The following is a 27,447-nucleotide window of genomic DNA, read 5'->3' on the forward strand; positions in this document are numbered from 1 at the left end:
TCCTGTCTGCGCTGTCAATGATGCGGAAGATCAATGAGAAGGGAAAAAAACAAAAAGCAAATATATTAACGAACATCAAGTGAAACCGATGTGGGGCTCTGAACTAGAAAAGACGGAATTGGGAGAAAGACGATTTAGGAAGTCAGCGGTGTAACTTATCGATACGGAAAATGGAGCTTAAGAAGAAACAATTTACAGTAACCAGTTAGTTTACGCTAGCCGGTAGATGAAATCGGGGCTGTAGTTGGTCAGGGCAGGAACGACATCAATTTGTGTAAGGTTAGTGCACAACTAGTTCGATACAACAACTCCTAAAATACACGAATTTGCCAAAGTTAGTTTGCTAAGAGAGTGCAGGTTTGTGCGAAGTCCTCGGTGGCTTGCTTGCAAGCTAGCTAGCAAGCAAGCTAGCTACACACACGGGGGGAAGAAAAGTTACAAAAAACGGAAACAATGGAGAATAAGGACAAGGTACAACTGAGGAACCACCCACGCAGGTAATATAACCTTCATTGTAAATCAGACGTTGATAAATCAATAATTTTCTAACCAGCTCGTGTTACCTTGCTAGTTCTTCTCTGGCCTGTTTTGAATGGGGAACTATCGTTTACTATTGCACCATCAACGGTAGCGAGCAACTGTTTCTTAGTTGCGAGCAATTTAAATTATCTAACTGTAACGTTATAGTTTATTTTCTTTTTGTTCCAACTACCTAACTCATTGATTGCTAGGTGTCAGCCGTGTTGGGCTGCACAAATATCGTCAGGACTGTCGATATTTCGCCCGGACTGGAAGTCGTGGACTAGTGTCAGGTTCTTTATTAAAGCGCTTTAGCTGACTAGGTGGTTAGTTGTACATGATTTGGCATTGCACTTTCTCCGGTCTGAATTTCCTAATGTTCGCCCGGGGCATTAGGAAGAGAGCGGGTTACCAACAATACTAAAGTTACTAAACGCAAGCTAGTTAGATAAACAGCATTTACCTGCCAGTCCTACTAGCATGTAAACTACATGCCTATAAATGAGATGTCCCATGACCACGGACGGTGCGTGCTTGTTACATGTAAACTCATCCAAAATCAGCGATGGACTTTTCACAGAAACTTCAGTCAAAATCTGTAGAATATGTCTGATTAAAAAAAAACTGCCTGCTATACATTTCAGTTGGTCCTGGTCTCTACCATTGGAATCCTCTTCTAACAGTATCAAATATTACCTAGCTAATCTACTACCTTTAGCTAGATAGCTAGTTATACGCTTTCCTTGACTCCAAGTTGAGACATCCAGTTACATGATTACCTAGCTAGGTATTTTACCCGTCCTTTCTAATTTGCTTACTAGCAAATAAAAAAAAAAAACTAAGTCTTTAAAAGTCGGGTATAAAATAATGTTGTAATGAGTGCTTTCTTGACAGCTCCATAGGGCTGCATGGCTCCCTTATTGTTGTGTTTATATTAGCTATAGCTGGCGAGCTAAATGGGCAGACATGCACTACCAAAGCTGATCTAATCATACTAATTTTAAAATGAACGCAAGTGGCAGTTTTGTCCCCACGGCTGCAGGGTTTGCTAACTGCTTAGTGACGCGTGGAGGAAAGTGGCGGGGTCCGGCCCTGCTGCCTGTTCCTAGGGACCTGTCTCTGCTTGTTTAAAGAGGTTTATGGAATGTCTCCCACATACAGAGACAGTAATGGAACCGCATTATATGTTATTTTTTTACCTCCTATGATTGTCAGTCAACGCTTGGGTAAATAGGCTGTACTGCCTGCTTTTTCCAAAATACAGGTTAGTTTCACTGAATTCATTTTAAAAAGGATAGGCTAAATGGTGGACGCTTGGGGAACTTTGAAGACTTAAAATGCATTGAGGAAGAGCTGCAGCTTGTACACGATAGTTAATGCAGTAGTGTGGCCGGAGGTTTTTTTCACAAGGGATTTTATAAACCATTATAAAGCTTATATCATATCAGATACTAGTGTTGAACAAATTTTACTGTTTATCTGATGTGTCATGCTTTATGTCCACAGGCTATAAAATGTTCTGTGGTTAGAGAAAAGCTGCCTTTCCTGTTATTCTCCTCCAGTTTCTGAGCTGGAAATTAAATAGACTGTGTCAATGTAACAGAACAGACTGGCTTGTTACACACTTCTCTGTGCAGTTGCTTTTAGATTTAGACAATGAACCAGACCCAGGCACAAGATTGATCTAATTTATTGTTGTATTTATTTCACCAGTATGTCAAGCATTTGAGTTTGGCCACAACACATAAAAACTATTGACCCCTCCAAGCTATGGCATACATCCCCTGCCCTGCAGTCCTATCAGTGACAGTTTTGGAAGAACACATGGAATAGGGAACATGGCAAAGGCTCTGTATACACACAATGAAAGCATTTTTATCTGGTGTGTGCACTCTCTTCTGTCTTTTTATTCTGAGCCAGTGAGGACCCTGCTGATAATGTTATCGAGAGCTTCCAGCATGAACAGGGAAGAAAAAGGCCTGTCACCCCTGGCTGTCACTTCCTTCGAGTGTTCTGACAAAGCATTCCTAAAGCGTTGCTCAACAATGGCTGTTTTCTTTCTACTACTGCCAAACAATATTTCTTCATATCATAAAATATGTTGATGACAGAACTGCTCAGTGTTATGAACCACTGCAGGACTAAGAGGTGGTCCGGTCTTTTCTGGACCCATTTGAATATTTTTTCCATGAAAAGATGAAGTGGGTCAATCTGTTATGGAAGCTGGTGGATAGATGGTGGATGTAATTTTTTATGATCATATTGAGGCTGAGAAAAATAAATGGGCAGGGAAGAGGAATGCTACAGGCTTTGCAGTGCGCTTGCATTATAAATGTGAGCGGTGCCATAGTGTGGGTACTGGAAATACATGCGCCATGCAGCACTGTTTTTAGTGCAGTTCAGTGCAAGGGGCCCAGCTGAATTTTTGCAGAAGCAGCCTGCAAGAGTTACTGTCTGTCAGCAACCTTTATTTCAGCAAGCTTGCAGAAAACCTCCGTGGATTTGACCATTGCTCTCTCCTTATAGACAGCTCAAGAAGCTGAGTGAAGACAGTTTGACCAAGCAGCCCGAAGAGGTGTTCGATGTTCTCGAAAAGCTGGGTGAAGGGTGAGTCTTGGAGAGTGCTTTGTATTTTGTACTAAAGGGTTCCCAAAACCAGAAGTGAAGGATGCACCTTGTAGATTTTTCAGGGGTGCCTATCTGTAAAATGATCATTGACTAAGACTCTGTTCACATCCATCATCTTAGCATCTGCTCTGCAGTGAACAACATTAATTATTCATTGTTTCCATATGAAGCAGGCCTGAATAGAAACCACACCTCTAGTTGGGCCATTTTTTCCCAGAATCCTCAGGGATAATATGTAGGTGGATGTACAAAGCGCACATCTTCACCATAGGACTTACGAGTGGTTCTATTACATAAAATCACCCTTGGTGTCTGTTATATAGATCTTTTATGTCTTACTGTTATGTCAATGCTGTTGGAAAATGAATAAAAATCAGTAAGTTGTGTAGTAATAACAGTAATAATAAAATAAGGAAAGTACAGTGATTTAAAATGAAAATGGAACCAACCAATTTTGTAAAATGGACCTTTTCCTTTATGATTTTTCCATCCTTCATACACCTCTCTTTTTGAAATCACCAATTTGGTATTCTGTATTCTTTCACCATGACAACCACTGTACTCATGCAAGTGCAGTGGGTGTAGTGCGTGCAGTCCTCCAACATGCTCACACGCCAGCGCGACTGTTTTTCACACCGCAAGCCACTTAGTGCACTACAGTGAGCTCAGCATCTGTTGGAGGATGGGTGTGGCTTTACTGATGCCATCCAGATAACCTGCAGACGCCTGATGAGTCACAGGGTACCTGAGAGCGGTAAGACGAGCAACCCTTGCTGACATGCCCACCACGATGCCCGGTGAAACAGAGCTCGTTTGTTCTGTGGCCGTGGAGCCTGGGCATCATTGGTTGATGACACGGCAGGGATCAAGCTCAGCTTGAGAAAGCCTTAACCTTTGAGTTGTACAGGTGCAGTAAACTTAACCCTATTTAAAAACAGAGGAAGTGTCATTGCATCTTCATTTCATGTTATAGAGATCAATGATTTAGAATATAGCATTCATGAAATCTCTGCTATGGTATTTTTGCAATACCATACTGACTTACAGCTTAGTCAACTGCAGTTGAAAAATCAGTGCAGTTATTAACAGTGTATACTCTACAGCCATGTGGTGCTTGTTGGAGGCTGAGGTTGATTTTTACGTATTATATATGTAGCATTTTCATTATTTACAATACCAGAAAAAAGACAGTTAAGCTGTCATTCAAAATGCAGCACGTTGCCTGTGGACAACTTTGGACGTTCTTGTCTTAGCGGCCCCGCTGATATTGGTGAGTATTCTCCCCTGAGCGGCTGGCTCGGGGGGGACAGAAAGCCAGTGCTCTACAGCTGTCTATTTCTGTCTTGCATCAGAGGAAGAGCACTAGCAGGCAGGGGGTCACGCATTGGCTGTTACGCTAATCGTGAATGCCGCTCCTCACTTCCTGTTTCTCAACTTCCTGCACAGTCAGTCTGCAATGGTGTGAAACCCTGCCAAGCGTCACTGTCACTGGCTGCTAGCTGAGCGCTGGTGTAGATCGTCCACAGAGGAATTGTTAATTATAGCTTCTTTCCCCCCCCCCCCGCACGTTTTCTCTGAAAAGGGAAGAAAAGCAAAACGGCTAAAAATGACACATCCTGATAACCCTCACCTGTGTAGGGTAGCATGAATAGCCCAGGCATTTATCTTCGTAAAGGAAGTTAAGTCAATTCTTGTCTTATCCTTTAATGATCCTTAATCAAATTCATGCATTCGCTTTGCTCACCTGGAGACTAGGATAACAATTCAGTATACAGTTTGCCTCATGGATTGAGTCGTAATCCATGTCCGTGTCTGTGCAGTGGTGAACGCGATTATCAGGTTTCCTGTAAATTAGTGTGCAAGCCTTTTTGTTATTAACAAACACTTTTGCTTGCCCAAGACAAAAATCAAATTAAGTTGACTTATATGGAATTAAAACAAAGGGCGATAGATAACATGCCACATGAGTTTCAATATCTGTAATATTGTGAGCAAGCTGGAGGCTTCGCTTTGAGCTCAGGCTCGGCCATACGGCATGCGTTCCTGGACAACAATGGCCAGAATCCCATAGCAGTGGGATAGGGCTGGGTTGGTTGGTGAGGACATGCTCATCTCAATGCTCTCAGGCAGGCTGCTGTTCATCAGTCGCCTCTGATTTGCTCAGATGTTTGTGGAGTCGCGTCTGTCCTCCAATGAGGGCCCACTTTGCTCTAGTGCGCTGTGTGACTTGTGAAAAAAATACCAGTGCAAAAGTGCAGCAGAGGATTGTGCTCACCTCACCTCAGCTCTCCTGCTTGAACATAGAGGTTGTAACAGTTTGAAGAGAAGCTGGCCAATACTTCTCTCATAAATGATTAAAAAAAAAAAAAAAATTTTAAAGCCAATAATTTATTTTAAAATCCAAACAAAGAAACCAGCCTGTGCAAGCCTACAGCAGGGACAAAGTGATCCTTCCCTGCTCCCCAGCCACACCTGTATTTAATCACCTTTCAATTAGTCAGGTGTTACTCGTTATCCAGTAGGCTGGCTCCCCAAATAAATTGCCAACATGTGCACACACTTAACTGATTAATATACAATTGACAATTAGCATTCAGTCCAAGGAAGAGGTGGTGAAGGCTCTCCTTCACACAGTGAGATTAGCCTAGTATATACAAATAGTGATTCCACAGTAGGGTTGCATAAAGGGGTAAAAAGCAGACAGGAAATACTCTCTTTAATGCAGTCTTGAACAGGTGAGATTTGAACAGAGTGAGACGCTGTCTTCCCCCTGTTTTCTGCAGGTCTTATGGCAGCGTATTTAAAGCCAACTATAAAGAGACGGGAGAGATTGTGGCCATCAAGCAGGTGCCAGTGGAGTCAGACCTGCAGGAGATCATTAAAGAGATCTCCATCATGCAGCAGTGTAACAGGTGAAGTATACGCCTTCAGACTCTACTAGCCTGAAGTTCCAGCCAGATTAATCATTCTTTCAAAATGCATTTTGTGTCCAGTTTTACTAAGCTAATGGATGCATGCATGAAACAGTTATACGTAATGCACTGTTTCCATATAACAGCCCCTTTTTCTGCTTGATTTTGACAATGACGCTTTCTTATGTTTTATTTTTGTTTTCTCCGTGCATTATTTTTCTGTTGACTATGTATGTATAGTAATCGGAATACCTCTCTCTGGTGCTTCCAGTCCGCACGTCGTGAGGTACTATGGAAGCTACTTCAAGAACAGTGACTTATGGATAGTGATGGAGTACTGTGGTGCTGGCTCGGTCTCGGACATCATTCGGCTGAGGAATAAAACGGTGAGGGCAGAGGGTGTCGCCCTGACCGCGTGTGAGGCAGCTGTGTAGCATAGGGGTAAAGGAACACAGCTCGTAACCGAAAGGTTGCTGATTTGATTCCCTGCTGGGGCACTGCTGCTGTGCCCTTGGGCAAGGTGCTTAACCTGCAATTGCCTCAGTAAATATCCAGCTGTATAAATGGAAAACATGTAAAAAAAAAAAAATATTAAGCTATGTAAGTCGCTCTGGATAAGAGCGTCTGCTAAATGACAATAATGAAATGTATTGTGTGGTGATGAGTATTAGTTCACACGTGATAAAGCCTTCCTTTGCTTGGCCCGCATATTTATGTGCACTTTTCTCCTTTGACCCTTGTCCAGTTAACAGAGGACGAGATCGCCACGATATTGCAGTCCACCCTGAAGGGGCTGGAGTACCTGCACTTCATGAGGAAGATCCACAGGGACATCAAGGCCGGGAACATCCTCCTCAACGCGGAGGGGCAGGCCAAGCTGGCTGACTTCGGTGTGGCGGGACAGTTAACGGTACTGCATACCTCCACACTTCGACCAACGCACACGAGCTCTGTGACCCAGCTGCCACGTTAAACAGAAGGGAAGCAGTTGGGTTTCAGAGGAATCATATTCCTCTAATCATGACTTAATTTAGCCTCTTGAATTGTTTGGTCATTGACACAATTTTGTAAATGATAAGCCAAGAAGATGGGTCTTGAATGACATTATGAAGTACCATTTACTTGCCTGAGGACATGATGCATTTTAATAGTAATGTGAAGGGCACTCAGAGAAATTGTGTAACAACTGTAGCCCCCTGCATTCTCCAGCACTTTTTTTGCCTTCAACGTTTGTTTCTCCTGCCTTCCTCCCAGGACACCATGGCTAAGCGGAACACGGTGATCGGAACTCCCTTCTGGATGGCTCCGGAGGTGATCCAGGAGATTGGCTACAACTGCGTGGCGGACATCTGGTCCTTGGGCATTACGGCCATCGAGATGGCGGAGGGCAAGCCCCCCTATGCAGACATCCATCCAATGAGAGTGAGTCGCCATGCCCTCACTATGCCTCACACTGCAGGTGTACATGACGGAACTTAAACACCATCACCTGTCTCACAGTGTCCTTATTTAAGTTTTAATGTACACAAAATTGTTAAAATGAGACTTACAAACAAAAACTTATTTTAAACCGTCATGTGTATTGCACTCATTTTCACACAAAAAAATAATTTTCGTTAGCTGCTGAGCTGTATGTTGGATCTGTATCAGTTTCATGCTTTACAATGTTTTGTTCTGCTCTCTTCAAATCAGAAATAACAAAAAACGCAAGTTTGATCCCTCCATCATAACCTAGCGAGTAAATGCACATATCTCATGACATATCACATTCTTTCATTCACCAACAAACAAGATGGGGGCAGGTGTTAGCGGTACCAGAAAAGTCCAACTGTGCACATATTATTGAGGCTGTAGCACTTCAAACCACCATACTGGCTCTAATTCAAACGACATGCATACACCTAAAGCGGATCAGTTTAAACCAGGCTTTAGATTAATGCCACAGATCAGACTAATGCTATGTCCTGTAACAGAGGAAATATACAGGGGTACATAGTCCTTATACAGTGCCTCAATAACTCAGATTTTAACTTCATTACAGGCACGGTAAACACAAAGACATTGTGCTTATTGATTCGCTCACCTCATTAGCCACCGTGGAGCTTACACAGCTGATATTGCCAAAAACTGAGCTGTTCAGCTGTAAGTGACCGGTGAAGCGAAACATTGAGAGCCATTTGTGAATGTGATCCTTTTGCATTAATGTAATTTGATAAGAGTGTTGCTGCTTTGTGAACATTCTTGCGTTCTCTCCATCAAGGCCATATTTATGATCCCCACCAACCCTCCTCCAACATTCCGAAACCCGGACGCGTGGTCTGAGCCATTCAGGGACTTTGTCGTGCAGTGCCTGGTGAAGAACCCAGAAAACAGAGCCGCGGCCACACAGCTGCTCCAGGTACATACTCTGTAGTGTCCGTCCCCCCCGTCCCTCTCATACTTAGTCCTACATGGTCACTGTGCCACATTTTACGCCATCATCTCATGTTCTTCTACACACTATCCCACAGAAACCAACACAAAGCCCCTCTGCTCTGTGGATCTTCTAAAACATTACATTATTGTCACTTATCAGACACTCTTATCCAGAGCGACTTATATATGTTATAATTTTTACGTTCTCCATTTATACAGCTTGATATTTACTGGGCAATTCTGGGTTAAGTACCTTGCCCAAGGGTACAGCTGCAGTGCCCCAGTGAGGAATTGAACCAGCAACCTTTTGCTTACAAGCCCTGCTCTTTACCACTGTGCCACACCATTTTCTGCTTTGTGTTTGTCACGTTTCCAGCACCCCTTCATTAAGAACGCCAAGCCCAGCAGCATCCTGAGAGCGTTGATCAATGACGCCATGGAGATCAAGCTGAAGAAGATGGAAGCCCAGCAAAGGGAGCAGGACCAGGAGGATGACGAGAACTCGGTGCGGTAGAGCTCCGTCACAGCTGTGTCTGATCTAACAGGGTTTATTTACTATGTCAGGTGCCAGAAATACTCACAGTAGTTTTATCTCGCCTTACTTGACTCCTTGGCACCGCTCCTTGGTTTGGAAACAAAGTAACAAATTGAGCATTCAGACTCACTATGGCATGATGCTGAGGCGTCCCATCCTACCTGCCTCCCCCCTGTCTTTGAGTTATCAAAGTGCTTAACACCATCAAGGTTTAGGATATTTGTGCGTAGGAGTGCACATGATTTTAGCGTTTGTATACCTGCTCCTGGTGCCTCTCGGTCTTGGTATCTCGGGGTGTGTCGGAGTAAGAATGTGTGTGAGCGCCAGGCCCTCGTGTGTCACCAGGACGATGACGAGGTGGACCAGGGCACCATGGTGAGGGCCGGCTCCTCAGACTCGGGGACCATACGGGCGGCGGGCTCACTTGGGGACACGGCCCGCACGATGATCGAAAACGACGGCACCATGGAGTCGCAGCTGGGCACCATGGTCATCAACTCGGACGACGAAGACGAGGGCGGCACCATGAAACGTAAGGGGGATGCTAAAGCTGCATTAGGCACGGTAACACTGCTTCTTTTAGAAAAACTAGCGGACTTTAGTAAGATAGCATCAGCCTCTCACAGACTCTCATCCTGGCAGCTCCTGATAAAACTATATCCTCAAGGGGCCATTAGTTATTCAAGGACTTTAAAATTAAAAGAGTCACACAGCCTACGTTTTTACATGTCAGTTTGAGTAGGCAAATGCATCGCACACACTGGATATGTGTATCCACTATATGTGTGTGCGTGCATTTCCCTACAGTCCTACAGCTCTGTGGCTGTGGCTGTAAGTTTCTGTTTTCTTTTTTGCAATTTTAATGATTTGGCCTTTTAGCTTGACATAGCTTAAAATGCGTCATTCGAGTGAGGTAAGTGTCATTGAGTGAGGCAGCGCTGTTCCAGAAGTGCTACAGTCCTACTGATGGCTTTAGCTCTCACTGAACAGTATCTACTAAGTATTTGACTCGGACATTTGCTGTAATTTAGTATAATAATTGATCCAGGTATTCATACTGGACAAAATACACCAGTGTTGCCAACCCCTGCTTTCTGACAAGCTCCATTAATATATGCTGCTGTTTCACTAGCGTCCACAAGATGTCCTCATGATCTTATGGCAGAAGTGTGTAGGCTAGTTTGGTCTCATTGTTAAAAATGGAGTGCTAGCAGGACAGCGCTCCCAATCCACCATCACTCTTGTCTTTCCAGTTGGAAATATAGCATGTAAATTATTTTATAGCGTAGGAATTCATGAAGCTTTTACCCTTATCAAGGGCTACTTACAGGATTTGAGATTTTACAGTTAAGGGTAAAAGTATTGTAATTGCTGAAATACTGTACATAGTCAAACATTTTCCACAATTAAAATTTTGATGTTCTACTATTGTTAGACGTCCAGAGTGACAGATGGTTTACAGGTTAAAGTCATTAGTTGTTTGGAATTGACAACAGATAGATTATGTGTCTGCAGCATTCTGTCCAGGTCAGGGCTACTTGCATGTTGAAACATCTAAAAATATATCCCCCTCATGTGGTCAGCCAGGCTGTATGGTAAGATCAGGCTCAGTTAAAGTTAGTTGTGGCTGATGGTTTTTACGATCTTGCAGAATATAACTCACTGTACTCATCTTAGTACCTTTTGACTTGCTAATAATCCATGCCAATATTCATGATGCGTCATGGATTCTTATTTCTTGTTACTTTGATATCAGTTACTTCACAGTTATGTCTGAGATAGTGTAGCTATTTACCTTGATTTATGAGCTTTCTGTGATATGGGATATGATCTCATACATAGTAAAAATGTGCTCCATGATTGTCATCTGTGTGGAAGAAACAGACATCATCATTTTTTTTCTAACTACAGGAGTGAGAGAGGGTTATGTCTGTTCAGTGGAAAGAATGACATTTCCACAACTTATTTGCTTTTTTGGCATCTCTAACCATTATATCAGTTCAGTTTATGTCACTGTTTGTCTTGCGGATAAGGAATAGACGTGTAAGTTCTAATAGGGTTCAGTGGTCCAGTGGTCTAAACTTGCAGTTGAAACCTCTCTTAAGGTTGTTGCAGCTGACCTGTGATGTGTACTCAGACCTGACTGAGCAGCACAGTGCTGTTCCACAGAGGCCTTTGGAGCTAAGTGCCTTCCTTTGCTCGTGTTTGCTGCCTGGACAGGTGTACTTTGGAAGTAAAACACCAAATGTCAGTTTAGCATTGGAAAACAGTAAGCCTACAGAAGAATTTAATGGATCGGAAGGTTGGGATTAAAATGTGAAAAAGGTTTGGAGAACAGAAAAGGCCTTTTTTTCTCCACTTGTCCACACAGTTAATTGTCCTATAGGTAATTGAATGTAATTTTGCAACATTTAAGTAGTCCAGTAGTCCAAATTGGAATGATTTTCATTAGTATCTGATGGAAAATTGTTAGTTGTAAGGAAATTAACAATTACTAGTAGTAATGGTAATAGTAGCAGTAGAAGTAAATAGTATTAACAGTGGTGTTAATAGTATACTCCAATTTACAATTTACAATTTGGCATTTCGCAGACGCTTTTAAACCAAAGCGACTTGCAATTAGTACTCCAATTATTTTAATAAGCAAGGTAACAGAAGAATATTTGAAGACACTTTACATGTGATTGCTGTAGCCCTTATTATGATGAAATATGTCAATCTCTAAAATAAAAGTGAAGAGAATGTAGGAGCGTATTACAACAAAACGGAGTATCAGTTGCTATGCAGCCAATATAAAGGTTTAGGTGAAAAGTGGGACAAACGGGAACTGTTAGGGAGCAGTATTGTTGTTAATTAAAGACAATAAATTGAAGGGATTAATGAGGCAATAACGAGGCGACTGAACGGCCGAAGCATTTTCTGGTGCACCTTCAGGACAGAGAGATGGGCACTGTGAGAACAGTTGCTTGTAAAGCTGACTGTAGTAAATATGATCACCGTGGAGCCCCTGGCGCAGGGCTGCTGTCTCTCAGATGAGGGGGAGTGTAGGAAGAAGAGGGATGAAGCAGCCGGACCTTTTTACAGCAGGTTGAGATGTTTGTGTGTGCAGTCAAGAGGAGATGGCTGGCAGAAGGGATGGTGTAGTGTAGGGGAAAACAGGACAACAGGACACATTTAATATTTAAATGTTTATAAAATAAAATATTTAAGTTACAATAATGATCACCCAAATAATCTACCTACAGTGATTGATAGATGACTTGCACAGCACTGTAACCTACATTATTTGTCTCAAATTATTGCTTTGGCAGGGAGTCCCAGACAGAAATGAAATATATTGCAATATACTGAGGAGTATATTATTCAGTTCAAGAATATATTGGAAATATACATTAATGCAAATCATAAATATATTGAAATATACCAAAATAGCATTAATGTACATTTTTAATAACTTAAAATGACTAATTAAGTTCCTAATGATTTTAAACACATATTTTGAGCTAAAAATACATTCTGTAAAATGTATTCTCAATAGTTTTTTTTACAAGATCTTTTAGACAAGAATTTTACACTTTTGTATCTTGTTTTTCATTTATACTTTCGTCAGTGTGACAGTCTGAGAGTGGGATGAATCGTTTGGATTATGTGGACTGCCCTTGGTGCGATTCAGGAGAACTCACTGGTGTCTCTGGTTGCAGCTTACTCAGACACTGTCGGGTAAATTAAACCGATCAAATTCCCCCATTGGGCAGACCTCAGAATCACACACATTTTCCATCAGATACTAATGGCAGTTTATCTAATTGGTATGGATTAATTTAGGGAGCATTGAAGGAGGCATTAACTGCAGAGCACATGGAAAATAACAGTCCCTTTCTAAATTAAATTCCAATTCCAATCTTGCTCTTCTACCTTGAGATAAGTATTCCATGTGTAAGCCTGGTGCTTAGAATAAGCCATTGATTTTCGCTAATGGCGCTTGGGGAATTAAATGGCTATTTCTTTTCACCGCCAGGTAGTCGAGATAAAGACATTAGAGACAAATTAGCAGTTAATTGCATTATGTTTTTTTTCCACGTTTGAAAGTGATGCAACTGGTTTATTGTGAAGTTAACTCCTGATTTGCTTGCTTGCCCTTGCCCCAGAGCTAATCAGAAACACACTCCTAACAGTGTTTTCACTCTGTGTCTTATGTGCTGTCTAATGCAAGCTATTGTTGTACCACACAGCATTTGATTGGTTTTCCCTTGTCATGCTGAAAAGCAAGACCCCTGTGGAAAGTGAGGTTGGATTGTTTACATATTGACACAATATCTGCATTCCAGCATAGTTTGCCTACAGACTAATCGGATAGGTCTGAATGGCATTACTGATAGTCTAATTGCTATTCGGGCCCATTGTGTCTGTTGCTTTTGCAATAGCCACCTGAACTGAGGTTTGAACTCGTAGTTGGCTTGCTAAAATTTAGTCGCTCTCAAGATGTACTTGTTTTGGCTGCTGGACATAAAAAGCCTTTGGACCACCTGTGTTGGTCAAGCTTTCTTGGGTGAAACGGCACTCGTCAAAACTGTCTGACCAAACTGTCCAACATATAAAGAACTGTTGACACAGCTGGGAAAGGAAGTGTTCCTTTGTGGTTGATGCAAGTCTTGTCATGCATGACACAGCATGAATGCCTCACTCCGTTTGGCCCTTCCCATTCACTGAACCTGCTGTGTCTGCCGATCCGCGTGGTATACAGATCAGCGAATCTGCACGGCTTGTGCCAAATTTTAGTTAGGATCATAGAAAACTTGTAATGGCCATGGGAAGAGCTGAATCATTATGTGTGCTGGTCTTTTGTGGAGGTTACTGTATACATGGATAATGTGGGTGGAATTCAGAATGCAGACCTGTCCCTTTGTAAAGAACAATATGCAATGCCTGAATAGCTCACCTGGCTCTTGAAATCAAACCATTCTTTATCTGTTAATGTAGGGTTTGCCTCAAAGGATATATTTTTTTTTTTAGCATTTCACTAGTCTACAGCATCTCTGGAAAGCAACACTCCACTCCTCCGGGGAGGGTCTCGCTCTCAGATTGTGCATGGGTTCAAGGCACCAGTGGAAAGGGCAAAAAGTTAACTAAATTACAGCAGGCTTCGGCGGCATGCTATAATGAGCTGTGGCGTTTAATCTGGGGTGACAGGCATGCAAGTGTATGAAGTGCTGTGTGTCGAGAAAGATTAATGTTTCAGTTATGTGACCCAGTGTGCTGTAATGTAGAATAGAGACATCTGCATTACAGGAGTTTCGGTTCCTTCTCATTTCCGACCACAACGGATGTATACAGCAGGGAGGGAGTCTTCTACACCATGGCAGCCACAGGAATGTAAACAGTATTTTGACGTGTTGTCCTGATTTTGTCTTCAGGGTCATGGCGAATTCTTGGGTTTCTCTGTAAGGTCCATGTCTGTTCCTGTCTTCACAGAGATCACAGCCGAGCAGTAGTGCTCCTTTGGGAGGGCATGCTTTGTTTTTTGTGTGGGACTGAAAGCTTGAAAGAAACTCTTGAAACCACACTTCCCCCCCCATATGCTGTACCCCCTGTGGTGTTCTCCAGATGACTTCTGCTGGAGATGCTGCCTTAAAAATGAAACTGTCTCCCAAGAAAGTAGAAACAGAGTCCCAGGGAGCGCTTATCCTTGTCTTAACTGCAGATCTGGTGAATTATTCAGCCAGCATTGGCTTTAGCGGCTCTTAGGCACCAACAGTGGCAGAGAGGTTTGAGCCTGGGTGGTCTGCTCAGTTTTATCGTATTTTACATTTCTGATACAAAGAGAGAGCAGGATGTTTTGTATTGAACAGGGTCTGAAAATGCAGTGATCCCAAGCCATCTACAATGCCAGAATTTACAATTAGGCATGCACAGATCTTCAGGGCCATTACTGGTATCCTTTGTTCACTCAACCATATCTGCCCTTTCTGATGCTGATTCCAGTATTTCAGAAAGGTTGTTTCTTATGAAAGCACTGGGAAAGTTAAATTCCTTGATGGCTGTGCATTTTCTTCTCAAATAGACATGAGCCAAATGCACATGAAAGAATGACACCAACCAAATGAACTAATTTGCTAAAAGGATCCATTTCATAGTACACCATTAATTCATTTTGTGTCATTCTCTCAGTATTTTAGTGTTTGAGCTACTGAAAGCCTGGGAAGGTACAATTCAGTGGCTGCCTTTTGTGATTTGAATTTTGAAATATGCATTGATACACCATGAGAACGGAGGCTGAGGAGATACGAAACTCACTGCTGAAATATCGTGTGGGAGTAAATGGCTACACAGGGACACGTGCATTGCATTTTCTTAGACACTCTCATCCACAGTAACTTCTGCGTTGTCCATTTATACATATTTGACATATATATATGTTGCATATTTACCATCACAATTCAGGTTAAGTTCCTTGTCTTTTTACTTGGGTGTTGAACCACCAGCCTTTAATATGGTATATGATCCTTGCTCTTTACCACTACGCCACACTATGTGTACTGCTCAGGAGGAGTGTTCAGTGAGTGCAGAGGGGTTAAATGTAATTGGTCAGGTGACAGAAACTTAAATCATCTACGATGGAAAGCTGGACAATAGCTTATGTTGGACAATATGTTGGACAATAAATTCCACTATATATCACACTACTTCTATTACCCTTGGTTTGTCTAATTTCTTAGAAAACTGCAGTGGTTGCTTCTGTGTTGCAGCTTGCCTTTCCTGCTTACAGACAGCCTTGTTTCCAGTATTTGTTAATGCCTTCTCCCTCTTTATGCAAACCCCGCTTGGGATCACCAAATGTGCATTAAGGCTCGTCTCACTGTGGTGACCCCTGCAGCCGTGCAGGAGCGCTGAATGGAATCCTCCAATAATGCGATTCTGCACGAGTGCTAAATGCAACACCCCCTTTTCACACTGCAGGTCACACAGCGCGCCAAGGTGAATTTAGCACCAATTTAAAGGACAGACACATCTGCAACTCCAGCATAGGCACTACTGCATGTCTGTAAAGCACTTTGTATGTCTGACACACATACATTAGCTAGCATAGCCTTGTGTTGTAATGTTGTAGGCCGCTACACGCTGTGTAGTTGGTAGCTGCGTATAGTTGGTTTGTCTTGCAGTTTCACTACATTTGATGTTCAATAACTTGTGTTGTAGCAGCACTAGAACCCTGCTTCATACATCACTTGGTTTGTAATATCCAAAATAATATAACCTTAGCTGATAGCGCATATTACTCTTCAAATGGGGCTGATCCGATATCCACTTTATACATTGGTGCGGAAAGAAAAACGTTGCTCCTCATGAAGCCATTACAGGAGCAAATTTACAAATCTTTTTTTACAGTGCCAAAGCCTTATGCTGCTCCATGAGGAATGAAAATGCATAAAAGTATGCTACCACTGTGCAAAGCGTTGAGCTGTATACAGGGACAATGTGGGTGGAATACAGAATGCAGACATGTCCCTTCATATGAACAATATAGAAGACTGAAAGAATATAAACAGTGGCTACCTATGGACAGTGATAAAAGCGCTCTTTGTCTTTCTGTGTGCTTCTTGAAACTTAAATGAGACCTTTCCTGTGTGACCTGAGGATATGAGCTGAGCAGAGCTTGAGGTGAGCTGTGGCTGGATAAAAGGTCTCATGAATAGTCAGAGGGAAAGATGTGCTGGACATTAGAGGTCGTATTGGCAGGGGAGACGGGGAACTCCATGGAGAGCGAAAGGGTGTAGCTTTTTCAAGATTTATGGACCACTTTGAACAGGGGGGTGCCGTGCAGCGCTCTTGGCCAGAACAGGGGCAGTTAGCGTATATACCAGGCTGTATCAACAGGGGACACATGATAAATCGGCCATGGATTGTTTCATTATCCCAGTTTATGTAGTCCTCGGAATGCTTGTGTTCACAGCGCTGTGGACAAATTGCTGCAGTGAATTCCTGTCTTCTCCCTGAATGCTGTCTGGCCTGCCTCCAGTGTGCCCTGGCTTTGGCTTTTGTACCAAATTTGCTACTTTGAAAGGAAAATGAAGAGTGAGACAATGGGAAAATACCTGAATAATTTAGCGTTGTGTGAATTAATGATAAGCAAAAGGGTCCTTTGATGAGCGGGACTTGGGTGATCTGCTCTTAGTGGGTGTTCATATATGCAGATAGCACAAACAGTTAAAAGCAAAAGCAGACCTTTTTATTTTCCCAATAGTGTTTTAATTATTTAAAATGAAGAAAAAGCCTTCTTTAAGATGGATGGGTCTTGTATGAAATGATGCAAGTCGTTGTTATGGTCTATTGTTCGTTTGTACTGTGGAAATGAATAATGATGGAATTCAAATACAATGCACTCTAACAGCTTTTTCTGTAATTGTTATAAAGTGAAAGTGCCTCGTGGCATCTTCTCAGGCCATGGTGGATGTAAGTGGAGATACTCTGGGGCCATTTTATCTTTAAGCGTTCTTTTGGGAAATAATTTCTATTTTTGTCCTAAAGGGGCATTGAGGACAGCGTTTAATGTGGCTGTCTTTAATTATTTATCATCTCCCTGCATGTTTCAGGGACAATATGTACATCTCTGATTGTCCTGCTGGAGTATATAGCCATACTCGATACCGTCATGCTCAGAACTCCTTGAGTTTTCTTTGTCTCTGGAAACAAAGGTGACAGATTAATTTCTTCAGGTGTGGAACATAACATAATATAACATTAAACACGTATGGGGGCAATATAAACTCACTCCCACACGCCCAACACTCTTTTTAGTTTCAGTCAAAGAATGACCATTTTCACATTTTATTAGTTTTTAATTTGCTTTAATATTGGTTTTGGCCCATACTAAGTGAAAGATGTGCAGGTCTGTTTTAGAAAGGAAACAATTGCACATGTTTTCATATTATTTATCAATAAGGACGAATTGGTAGGATCAGAATTGTGAAAATTGTTTCTTGTTCTTGCCTTCTTCCACTGATGCCTGAAAGCATTGTCTGTCACGCTGTTCTCTGTGGGGTTTTTATTATTAATATTTCTGATCCCTATTCTCTGGGGTGTGAAATTGAAGGGTTAGCACGACGGGCGTTTTGTGCCCTGAAACAATTTATGGGGTCGCTGGTATACCAGTAACAAATGCAATTCCCAGTTTTTGTAGGAGTGTGTGTGTGTGTGTGTGTGTTTATTTATATATATATATATATATATATATATATATATATATATATATATATATATATATATATATATATATATAATATAAAACAGGCTCCCCATTTCGTTTGTCCCTGTGGGCACAATCAGTCAGGAAGAACCCTTTCAAAGAACCTGAACCGTTAACTGCATTAATAGACCAGAAACAGCTGGGAACAATTTTGCAACAGGGAAATGAACATTTTTTCTTAAATGGTACCTGAAGATGTTGGGCCCTTGGAAAAATGGCTTTTGAGACTCATTCTATGAATGTAATACGGTTTCAATTGTTGTGTGTTTTCAGAGCTGAACGGTTACCAGTTTTGTCCTCAGTGAATTCGTGATGGCTGCAGTTGAGGTCATTTTCAATATAAGTGTTTAATTTGTAAATCTTTTGTCCATGGGCGTTTTTCTACAAATAACTTCACACTTTCTTTTTTATCGCTTTGTATTAAAATACACATCGCACTTTCATATCAATAACATATTGGAGCCAATGAGGATCCAACATTAAGGGAAACCTTGGCTCATATAAATATCATGTTATGTATTTGCACAGCAGTCACTCTTATCTGGGGTGACTTGTAAGGCTAATGTTTTTAGATGATATGCATTTATACAGTTAGATATTTCCTGAAGCAATTTGAGTACAGTAATGCTTTCAGGAATATAGGAAGTGTCCCATCTGAGGTTCAGACCTGATTTCTGTTCTGTAAGCACTGCCCTACATTTTTACATTTTGCAAGTGCAATGTAAATTGTATCCAAGACTGAGTGAAAAGGAAAATGCATTAATCTTGGGAGAAATCGCTATTTAATCGCACAGAGGTCACAGAGGGTACAGAGGTTTCTGAGAGAAATTTAAAGTACTCACTAAATAGTAGTGACTATAAAGGTTACAGAGGGTATAGAGGTTTCTGGGGGAAATTTCAAGTACTCAGTAAATAGTGGTGACCAACCTGGAGAGCTATAGTTATAATGTAGTTACAAATTACATTTGTCAGTTCTTGTTATTTGGCATCTGAGCTCATTGGAAGTGTATTGAATTCTACACAAGCTCTTGGCCCCTTAATTGGCCACAGCCAGTTTAGAAGTGATTGAGATGGAAGCTCTCAAACAGGATGCATGATACTATGGATATAACCGCAACTATGATATGTATTATACAAGACAAGGATTTTTTTAAGGTACTCAGATCAGTCTGTAAATATATATGTGTAATAAAAAGAGGAAGGATTTGAATCATGAACAGTATTTGTCTGCATGTGAAGCATGTCAAAGGTGTTCAAGTCTGACAGTATTTTCTTTCTTGTTTTATTTTATCACCGCAAAAAATGTAAACATTAACTCTCACACCAGCATTTAAGCTATTTACACCAAACTTTCAAAGTTACACCACAATTTGTCCACTACAACCATTAGCATGTTTGGCAGACCACATGCACCAAATTCACAGGGTTTACAAATTTAACTGTTGCAGACAGGGCAGCAGTGTGGTGCAGTGATAAGGAGTAGGTGTCATAACTGAAAGGTTGCTAGTTTGATTCCCTACTGGGGCACTGCTGTTGTACCCTTGGGCAAGGTACTTAACCCACAATTCCCTCAGTAAAATATCCAGCTGTATAACTGGATAAAAGAGTAACCTATACAAGTTGCTCTGTGTAAGAGCATCTGCTAAATGACAGTAATGTAATTCAGCTCCACTTTTGGGCCTAGCTGCATAAAGCAAGACTGGGCAAATATCTCAACATATTACTCGTAATACTTGTTTCATTCCAAGACAGATTGTATTGTTATCAGATTCAACCCTTTAGCCAATTGAAAGGTTTTCACAATGTACAGGGTAGAACATGAAAGTTCTAGCCTTGAATGTGGTGTGTACTGACGTCGGTGTCGTCATGTCTTGCATTTTATGTGCAGGGAGAGAAGAGACCATGCAGCCAGCCAAGCCCTCCTTCCTGGAGTACTTTGAGCAGAAGGAAAAGGAGGCCAACAGCCACAGCGGGGTGTCTGAGCCGGACCATGGTGGAGACAACCGCAAGCTGCCAGCAGAGTGTGACATCGAAATGGTGAGTGAATTTTTTTTGCCGCTGTGCATCCGCATGCAGAACTGTAAGTCATCTGTGAACTAAGGGTTCATACACACATTCTCATTTTAGTCCCAGGTTCGATCTTTCTGTTGCCTTTCCTGTGGGTTTCCTATGAGATGACTGTGATTCTGTGTTTAACAGGGCAAGTCAAATGAAGCTTTGACTACCTTCTGCCTGTCCCTTCTGATTCCCTTCACAAAATGTAATGTGGATGTCCTCCATTTGAATCCCTTTAAAAATTTTAAATAGTTCAATTAAGTCTACTCTCTGCCTGCTTTTATACTCAAACTGATGAGATTGGGAGTGAATGGTGTCTTTTCATTAGTCATGCTTTTAATCATTAAGTTTTAAATATTTGCATAAAACAACTCTCACCTCAGAAGTCTGTGATACTCATTAGTAGATTTCTACCATAACTGTTAAAATAGTAATGATCTACTGATAATGAATGTTAATTTGCTTTCCCTGGGCTTGACCTGGCTCAGACATAAAAAAAGCAAACGTCTTAAGGGCAGATGATTGAATGCACCATTTGGATTCGCCATCGATTTGATCTCTCATTGTTTGCGCTGGTCATCAAGAAATTCTGCGCAAGCAGAAGCTCAGCATGTCTGCTGCGAAAATGCAGACCCAGGTAGGAATGTCAAGGGTGAGGAGGACACCTTTTTTCCGCTTGAGTGGCAGCTAGAGGGTGTCTTTTTTTCTTTTTTTTTTTAGGAGGGGTAGGTATGTGGAAAATCGTGTCTCAGCAAGTGGCTGACAGATGCATTGTGGCATGCTTGACTTTGCTGTTTTGTTCTCTCGGTTTCTACCACAGTGCTGTGTTTTTTTTTGTTTTTTTTTTTTGCTTTGGTTCCTCTTAACACAAAGTGGCAGGAGTGTGTTGGATGGCTGGCCATTACCCCTCCTTGGCACTTTGAAGCGTCAGCTGCTTTTCCGTTTTTGCTTTTATGGGTATGTCATTTCGAACAGACATGTCAGGTAGTGTGTTTGTTCCCCTAGGGTGGCGTTTACATCTCTTAAAAATAGTTCCAGATAGAGTCTAGCTCTGTGTCCTCCCCAAGATTAAAAAAATCATAAAAAGGTCATGAAATAACTGGGATATAAAGGAAAAGAAAAATTGGTTTGAATGATGTAATGCCATCATTTCAGAGGTTAAGATTCATACTATCTTGGCGGCTAACTAACACTGTGCCAGCAAGTTACTCACAAACATATTTCATGATGGGAGAAAAACAAGCATTATCTGGCTTTTCTCTGAGGCTCCAGTTCTCCTGGCAGGAATAGATGACTTCATGTGGATGCATTGATGTCATTGGATTTATGAGTGTTAGTGTTATTGATTTTGTAAAGTAATATAAAGTAATTAAAAACATAAGAACGTAAGATCATGAGACGTCTAATGAGAACAGGTCATTCGGGCCAGCTGGGTTCATCATTCTTGATTTTCCATTATGTTATTTCATTTCGTGTCTTAAAATAAGAATTAGATTAAATTAATTAGTAGTAACCTAAAAATGAGAAATGTTTTGTTGGTGAAATAGTTTTGCTGTGTTACAGTGATCCCAAGAATTCTACATACCATCGTCAATGACAGAAGATATTTCAGAAATAATGTTTATAATGAGTAAAAAAGGTTCTAGGAATTTCTGATCTCTTAATGTGTTTAGAGCTGAAGTGTATCTTAATTTATAGGTAAATTTATGGTCAACTGCATTCTGTTGACTAAGAAAGTGTGTATGTTCATAACATGCATTTCACACTTCATTAAATTGTTTTGCCCCTTGTTTTTTCAGTAGTGCCTCATCATATTTATGTGGGTTATCATTTCCAGATTCTTTTGACTTGAAACTGTCGGGCATTTCCCATTTCAAAGGTTTGAGGTTAATATGTCAGGCGTCAATTGAAATTGGAATTTTTAGGATCATCTTATAATTCAGCTACCCTGCGATATTTGGCACGTGGCACAACACTGGTCACAAAATCAGTCGTTATCATAAATAAATGACAAGCATATCAGGTATTTTTTCCCCAAGTCATACAGGCTATAATCACGTTTGTGTTTACGTGTACTTTAAGGAGATTTTTTTTAGCTGACTTTGGGCGTATGGCACAAATGTAAATGTTGCTCTTACTCTACCATTGCCTTTATTTTTTTTTTACTCTCTGTGGAGTTACCAGCAAGAAAGCATTTCAGTAGCTATGAATGCATGTTTCTGGGTGGTCTGAGCTGATCTGGGGTCAGTATGCTTTGTCAGAGACACACTGCCTTTTCTGTTAATCACCAACAGAAGCTGCAGAGTCTCTGCCAAGAGTTCTTTACCATGGCCTCTTTACCAAGTCCTCTTTACTTACATGTAAGAAGTGGCCATATTGTCATTTCAAATCATTTTGTTGCCCCTAAATTGAAAGCAGTGATAAATGCCAGTCACCTTCCGTTGCTCGTCTGAGATGCTCATTGGACCGTAAGGGAAGAGGGCTTTTAGTGTGTGAGAAAGCAGTGCGGCTTGATGGTCAGAGTGAAGATTAAAAACGATGGGGGCAGGTTTTCATGGTGCCGTTATCAGGGGAATTCCACCTCCCACTCTGAGCAGCGGTATGTGTTTTCATGACTCTAACGGTCCCAGACAGTTTTTTTACACCTTTCCTCTCTGTCCACTGAAATCCATCTGATGGTTTGGGTGTCGATTTACTGACTATATTGTATAGCACGCAGTGTCAAAACAATGCCACCAGCAGGTACACAGCACACCACTCTCGTCCTCTCCCTGTTTGTGTGTGGTCTCCATTGAAATTGAGAATTTTTTTTTTTTTTTTGATATATAGTTTTTAATAACTTCTGACAACAGCCAGTGCATCTTATTTGCCTGCCCGAAAACATGGGTCCCTAAAGGAAGCCATTTCATTATTCATTTCATGCACGCTGTGGTTTCACAGCATACTGCCACTAAATGAATAATTAAAACATATTTTAGCTGTGGTTCTCCTAAGGAAAAACAACAACAAGGCCTGCAGCTAAAATATTTTCAAAAAATAATGCAGGTCACTTTTCCTCCCCCCCCTGAAGATGGCTTGAACCTGTTTCTCGGCTATCCCCACCATCTCCATGGCTCAAAAATATGTTGGGTAAAATATTAAATTGAATTGAGTAGCATTTCCAGAGACCACAAATTATAATACTGAGCTGACCTTCTCTAGGGCTCATGTTGGAAGGTTTGATTTGATTCTGAATGTACTGGGTTTGTAAATAGCAAGCTGCAAGCTGACATCCCAAGAGCTTTGCTCTACCCTCACACAAGATTCTTAACCTGAGTTTGATTAAATATCCAGCGGTATTGAAAGGATTCCATTATTAGCTTTAACTCCCCATCTGAAAGACCCCAAGCTTTAGCTTTAACTCCCCATCTGAAAAGTTTTTTTATTTACCCATTTCTTCAGGCTATAAAAGTGTGTTATTTTTCAGCCTGTAAAAAGTATGTTAGCCTATAAAAGGTATGTTATAAAAAGTATGTTAGGTGTTGCTACAAATTGCACTAAAATACAACTGTGAATCGTTGTGAACAAAGCGGCTTCTGTACCAAAGGATGGCATGCGCGGCGCAGAAGTGCCAGCTCGAATAAGCAAGTGAGGGTAACAGCCCGGGCGTCCTGAGCATTTGCCCGGAGAGCGCTGATGTTCAGCTGGCAGGGAAGTGCCACCCTTTGGTCTTTTCACGGAGAGCGACGTGTCCTCCTTTCTCACCTTTGCTTTGTTAACGACGTGTGCGAATGGCACCAGATCCCTGCCAGCTGCTGCGGGTGCGTGCATACATAACGAAGACCAAAGGTCTGATAGGGGAGGTAATGCCACATTAATTTCACAGGAGGTGGTTTGGGGGGGGGGGGGGTGAAACCAGATTTGTATTGATGGACTGAAGTACTTGGCTCTTCACTTCTATTGCTTATGACTGGGTCAGTGAAAGGTGACAATGTTTTTTCTTTGGGTCCTCCCATTTGTCTGTCACACTGGCTGACTTCTAGTACATTACATTATTGGCATTTAGCAGACGCTCTTATCCAAAGCGACTTACATAGCTTACAATTTTTTATGTTACCCATTTATACAGATGGCTATTTACTGAAGCAATTCTGGGTTAAGTCCCTTGCCCAAGGGTACAACAGCAGTGCCCCAAAGGGGAGTCAAACTGTCAACCTGCTACTGCTCCTCACCACTATGCTACACTGCTGATAGTAATGTGTGAGGCCCAGATTTTAGTGAAGAGGTCACTGGAAGTGAAGAGGTGGCTCGAAGTATATAATCTCCTCCCTTTTTACATCTTGATTTTAAGGTCACCTCAGAGTCTGAAACCACGGGTATGCGTATTGCCTGTCAGTTGACATCGTAATTATAGTGCTGGCTCATTTTAACCAGAATTTAGAAGGCTCCTTGAAAACCACACCCTTCACCGCCAGTTCCTTCAAATTGGGATGCTTCAAGTTCTCATAAAATATTTAAGGCACAGCCATCAGATGTTGTCAAAAAGTCATTTGTTTGAGCCACAATGCAAACAATGACAAGGAAATTTTTGATTGAATTGGCAGTGCTGTAGTTTTGACATAAAATATGTTGGGCGTATCCTCAATTTCTTGGAATTGTTGGAAGAAATTTAATTAAAATCTAACATATTAGTCTTGCAATGACTGAGCTTCTGTTTGCATTGTGTACCGTGGGAGTTCAGATTGGTTTCTAATTGCTTTATGGAAATTTCAGTGACAGTGAAGAAACAAAAGAGGAGGCAGTTTCTGTAGAACCCTTCAGATTCTTTTTAGAATAAAATTTTAAAAGCACAATGATGAGTTTGTATTTGATCTAAAAAATGTTACAGGTTGCGAGGTTGTTAAATCTCTCATTCCAAAAAGGTAACTCCTCTTTGAGCGGAGTGAAGCTAATATTATAAGTCTTCTCCTTAACTCTTCATATTTCCATTGATAATTTTCCCTGATGCTCTGTTTTGTATCACCAGATAGAGGTTTTAATAGGCCGAGGAGATTGTAAATCCTGGTCAAAATTGCAAGTTACCGAAACCTGTTAGGAACACAATCTCTCAGCTTCCGTCTTCTTCCCTACTGTCCTTGCTCCTCCTCTTTGCTCCTTTTGTCTTCTTTTTCAGCCACGTGTCCTCCATCTCAACCCCTCCCTCCCTCTGTACTTAACCCTGGCTGTGTGTGTGTGTGTGTGTGTGTGTGTGTGTGTGTGTGTGTGTGTGTGTGTGTGTGTCCGCCCGCCGGGGTTGTGTAAGCATTCGTATAAAGGGAGGATTTGCAACCTTCATCGATTAATCCCTGACCATGCCGTGACCGCCCAGCTCATCTGCCCCCCCTCCCCCCCACCCCCCCAGCCTTGCTTGGCTGTCAGGTCAACCTGAATCACACCCTCCAAGTCGGGACGAGACACTCCGCACAGGATGCAGACGCCACTGTTATTTTTATCTCATTGATCGAGGCAGTAAATAGCTGTATCGTGCTCGTAATACAGCCAACAGAGAATCCATAGGGAAAACGATCAGCAGCGGTCTTACTTTTTTAAAACATACCGGTTTTGTAGCTGCTACACACACAGTGCATGAACGTTTTTGGGATGATGAACAATTATTGGTGTTTTTGAGTTGTATGTCCCAGATATTCGTTCTGCAGGTCTCACATACACGTCTGTCTAGCTGTGTTTAAGAGAGAACAGGCAACAGGCAAAGACTCATCCTGCTTGCTGGACAGTTGGGTGGGGCAATGTTTGTTCTGTAAGCGCTGCCCCTCCTTCCAGGGAGGATTACAATGGCATGTGACATATACAGCAACAAGCAAAATTTGGTACCGCTTTTGTGTATCCAGAATCCACTAGGTCCACCAGAAGTCCACCACGAGTACAGGAAGGTGTGTGTGTGTGTGTGTGTAGGTGTGTATTTATGTATTCACACTACCAAACGACAGACCGAATTCTGCATATCTTCTTATCTGGCTGCCAGAACTCCTTGGCTACATAAGCATGCACAAAACCTTTGGTGGCGCTGCACTGCTAAACTTGGTCATCTCTAGCTGCCATATACTGCCAAGTCCGTCAAACAAAACAAAGGAATTTTCTTCAGCTCGGTGCATTTTTGCCCTATTAAACATGGCCTACTTTTTCGTTGAATTGAGGCAGCACCAGAGCTTTTAAAAGCTGCACTTCCTGGGCATCGTTTTAAAATAACGTCAGCAATGAGGATGTGGTCTTCAAAAAGGGAAGCTCTCATGCCTGATACGCCACACGCCACTTGTTAGGGGCAGCGTGTTGTGGTGTTGAGTCTGACCCCACGCTGGGTAGGCAGGTACTGTGTGAAAGGTTAGTGTCTCCAGGGTGAGAGTTATGACATACCTTCCTAAAACACTGCAAAATTCTGGAAGGAATAAACAATTTTTCAAGAATGTTTAATGTACTCTGCTGTGTATAGCAAGCACCTGTTAACTTGTTAGACCACACTGAGGGAAAGAGTAATGACCTCAGTGTAGGCCTGCACAGAAGGCATTGTTTTCCATTGCATTAAGTTATTGTCATTGAGCAGATGCTCTTAACCAGGGTAACTTACATACATTACAATTTTCACGTTATCCATTTATACGGCTGGATATTTACTGAGGCAATTGTGGGTTAAGTACCTTGCCCAAGGGTACAGCAGCAGTGCCGCAGCGGAGAATTGAACCAGCAACCTTGTGGTTACGAGCCCTGCACCTTCCCACTGTGCTACACTGCCGCCCTCAAACCGAGTCCCTGTGCTTTGTAGATGCGGACCTGGAGCGTCGAGGAGCTGAAGGTGAGGCTGGACTCCCTCGACCCCCAGATGGAGCAGGAGATCGAGGAGATCCGCCAGCGCTACCAAGCCAAGCGCCAGCCCATCCTGGACGCCATTGAGGCCAAGAAACGGAGGCAGCCCAACTTCTGAGCAGCTGCTGGCCGGGCTACACTGAGCCCAGCGGGGTCCCCAACTCTCTACACTGGACAGAACGAGAGCCGACTCTGTTATCCACGAAGCTGGACTTTCCAATGCAGTTCTTATCTCAGCTCCTTGTGATAACCTGACACAGCATCACGCTATGCTGTGAACACGGACCACCAAACAGGCATGT

At 42.0% G+C, this 27,447-nt stretch overlaps 1 protein-coding gene across 1 annotated transcript; it reads left to right on the forward strand.

Annotated features, from left to right (window-relative positions):
• LOC118779400 (serine/threonine-protein kinase 4-like) lies at window positions 1-27,438 on the forward strand. Its single transcript, XM_036531499.1, has 11 exons — window positions 1-497; window positions 3,046-3,126; window positions 5,931-6,059; window positions 6,331-6,445; window positions 6,805-6,969; window positions 7,314-7,481; window positions 8,320-8,457; window positions 8,851-8,979; window positions 9,355-9,541; window positions 20,142-20,290; window positions 27,105-27,438. Exons 1-11 carry the CDS (start codon window positions 454-456, stop codon window positions 27,261-27,263), a joined length of 1,464 nt encoding a protein of 487 aa, XP_036387392.1. The 5' UTR covers window positions 1-453; the 3' UTR covers window positions 27,264-27,438.
• Window positions 27,439-27,447: the final 9 nt, after the last annotated feature.

This window comes from Megalops cyprinoides, chromosome 6 (genome assembly GCF_013368585.1).
Source record: "Megalops cyprinoides isolate fMegCyp1 chromosome 6, fMegCyp1.pri, whole genome shotgun sequence".
NCBI classification, from domain to species: Eukaryota; Metazoa; Chordata; class Actinopteri; order Elopiformes; family Megalopidae; genus Megalops; species Megalops cyprinoides.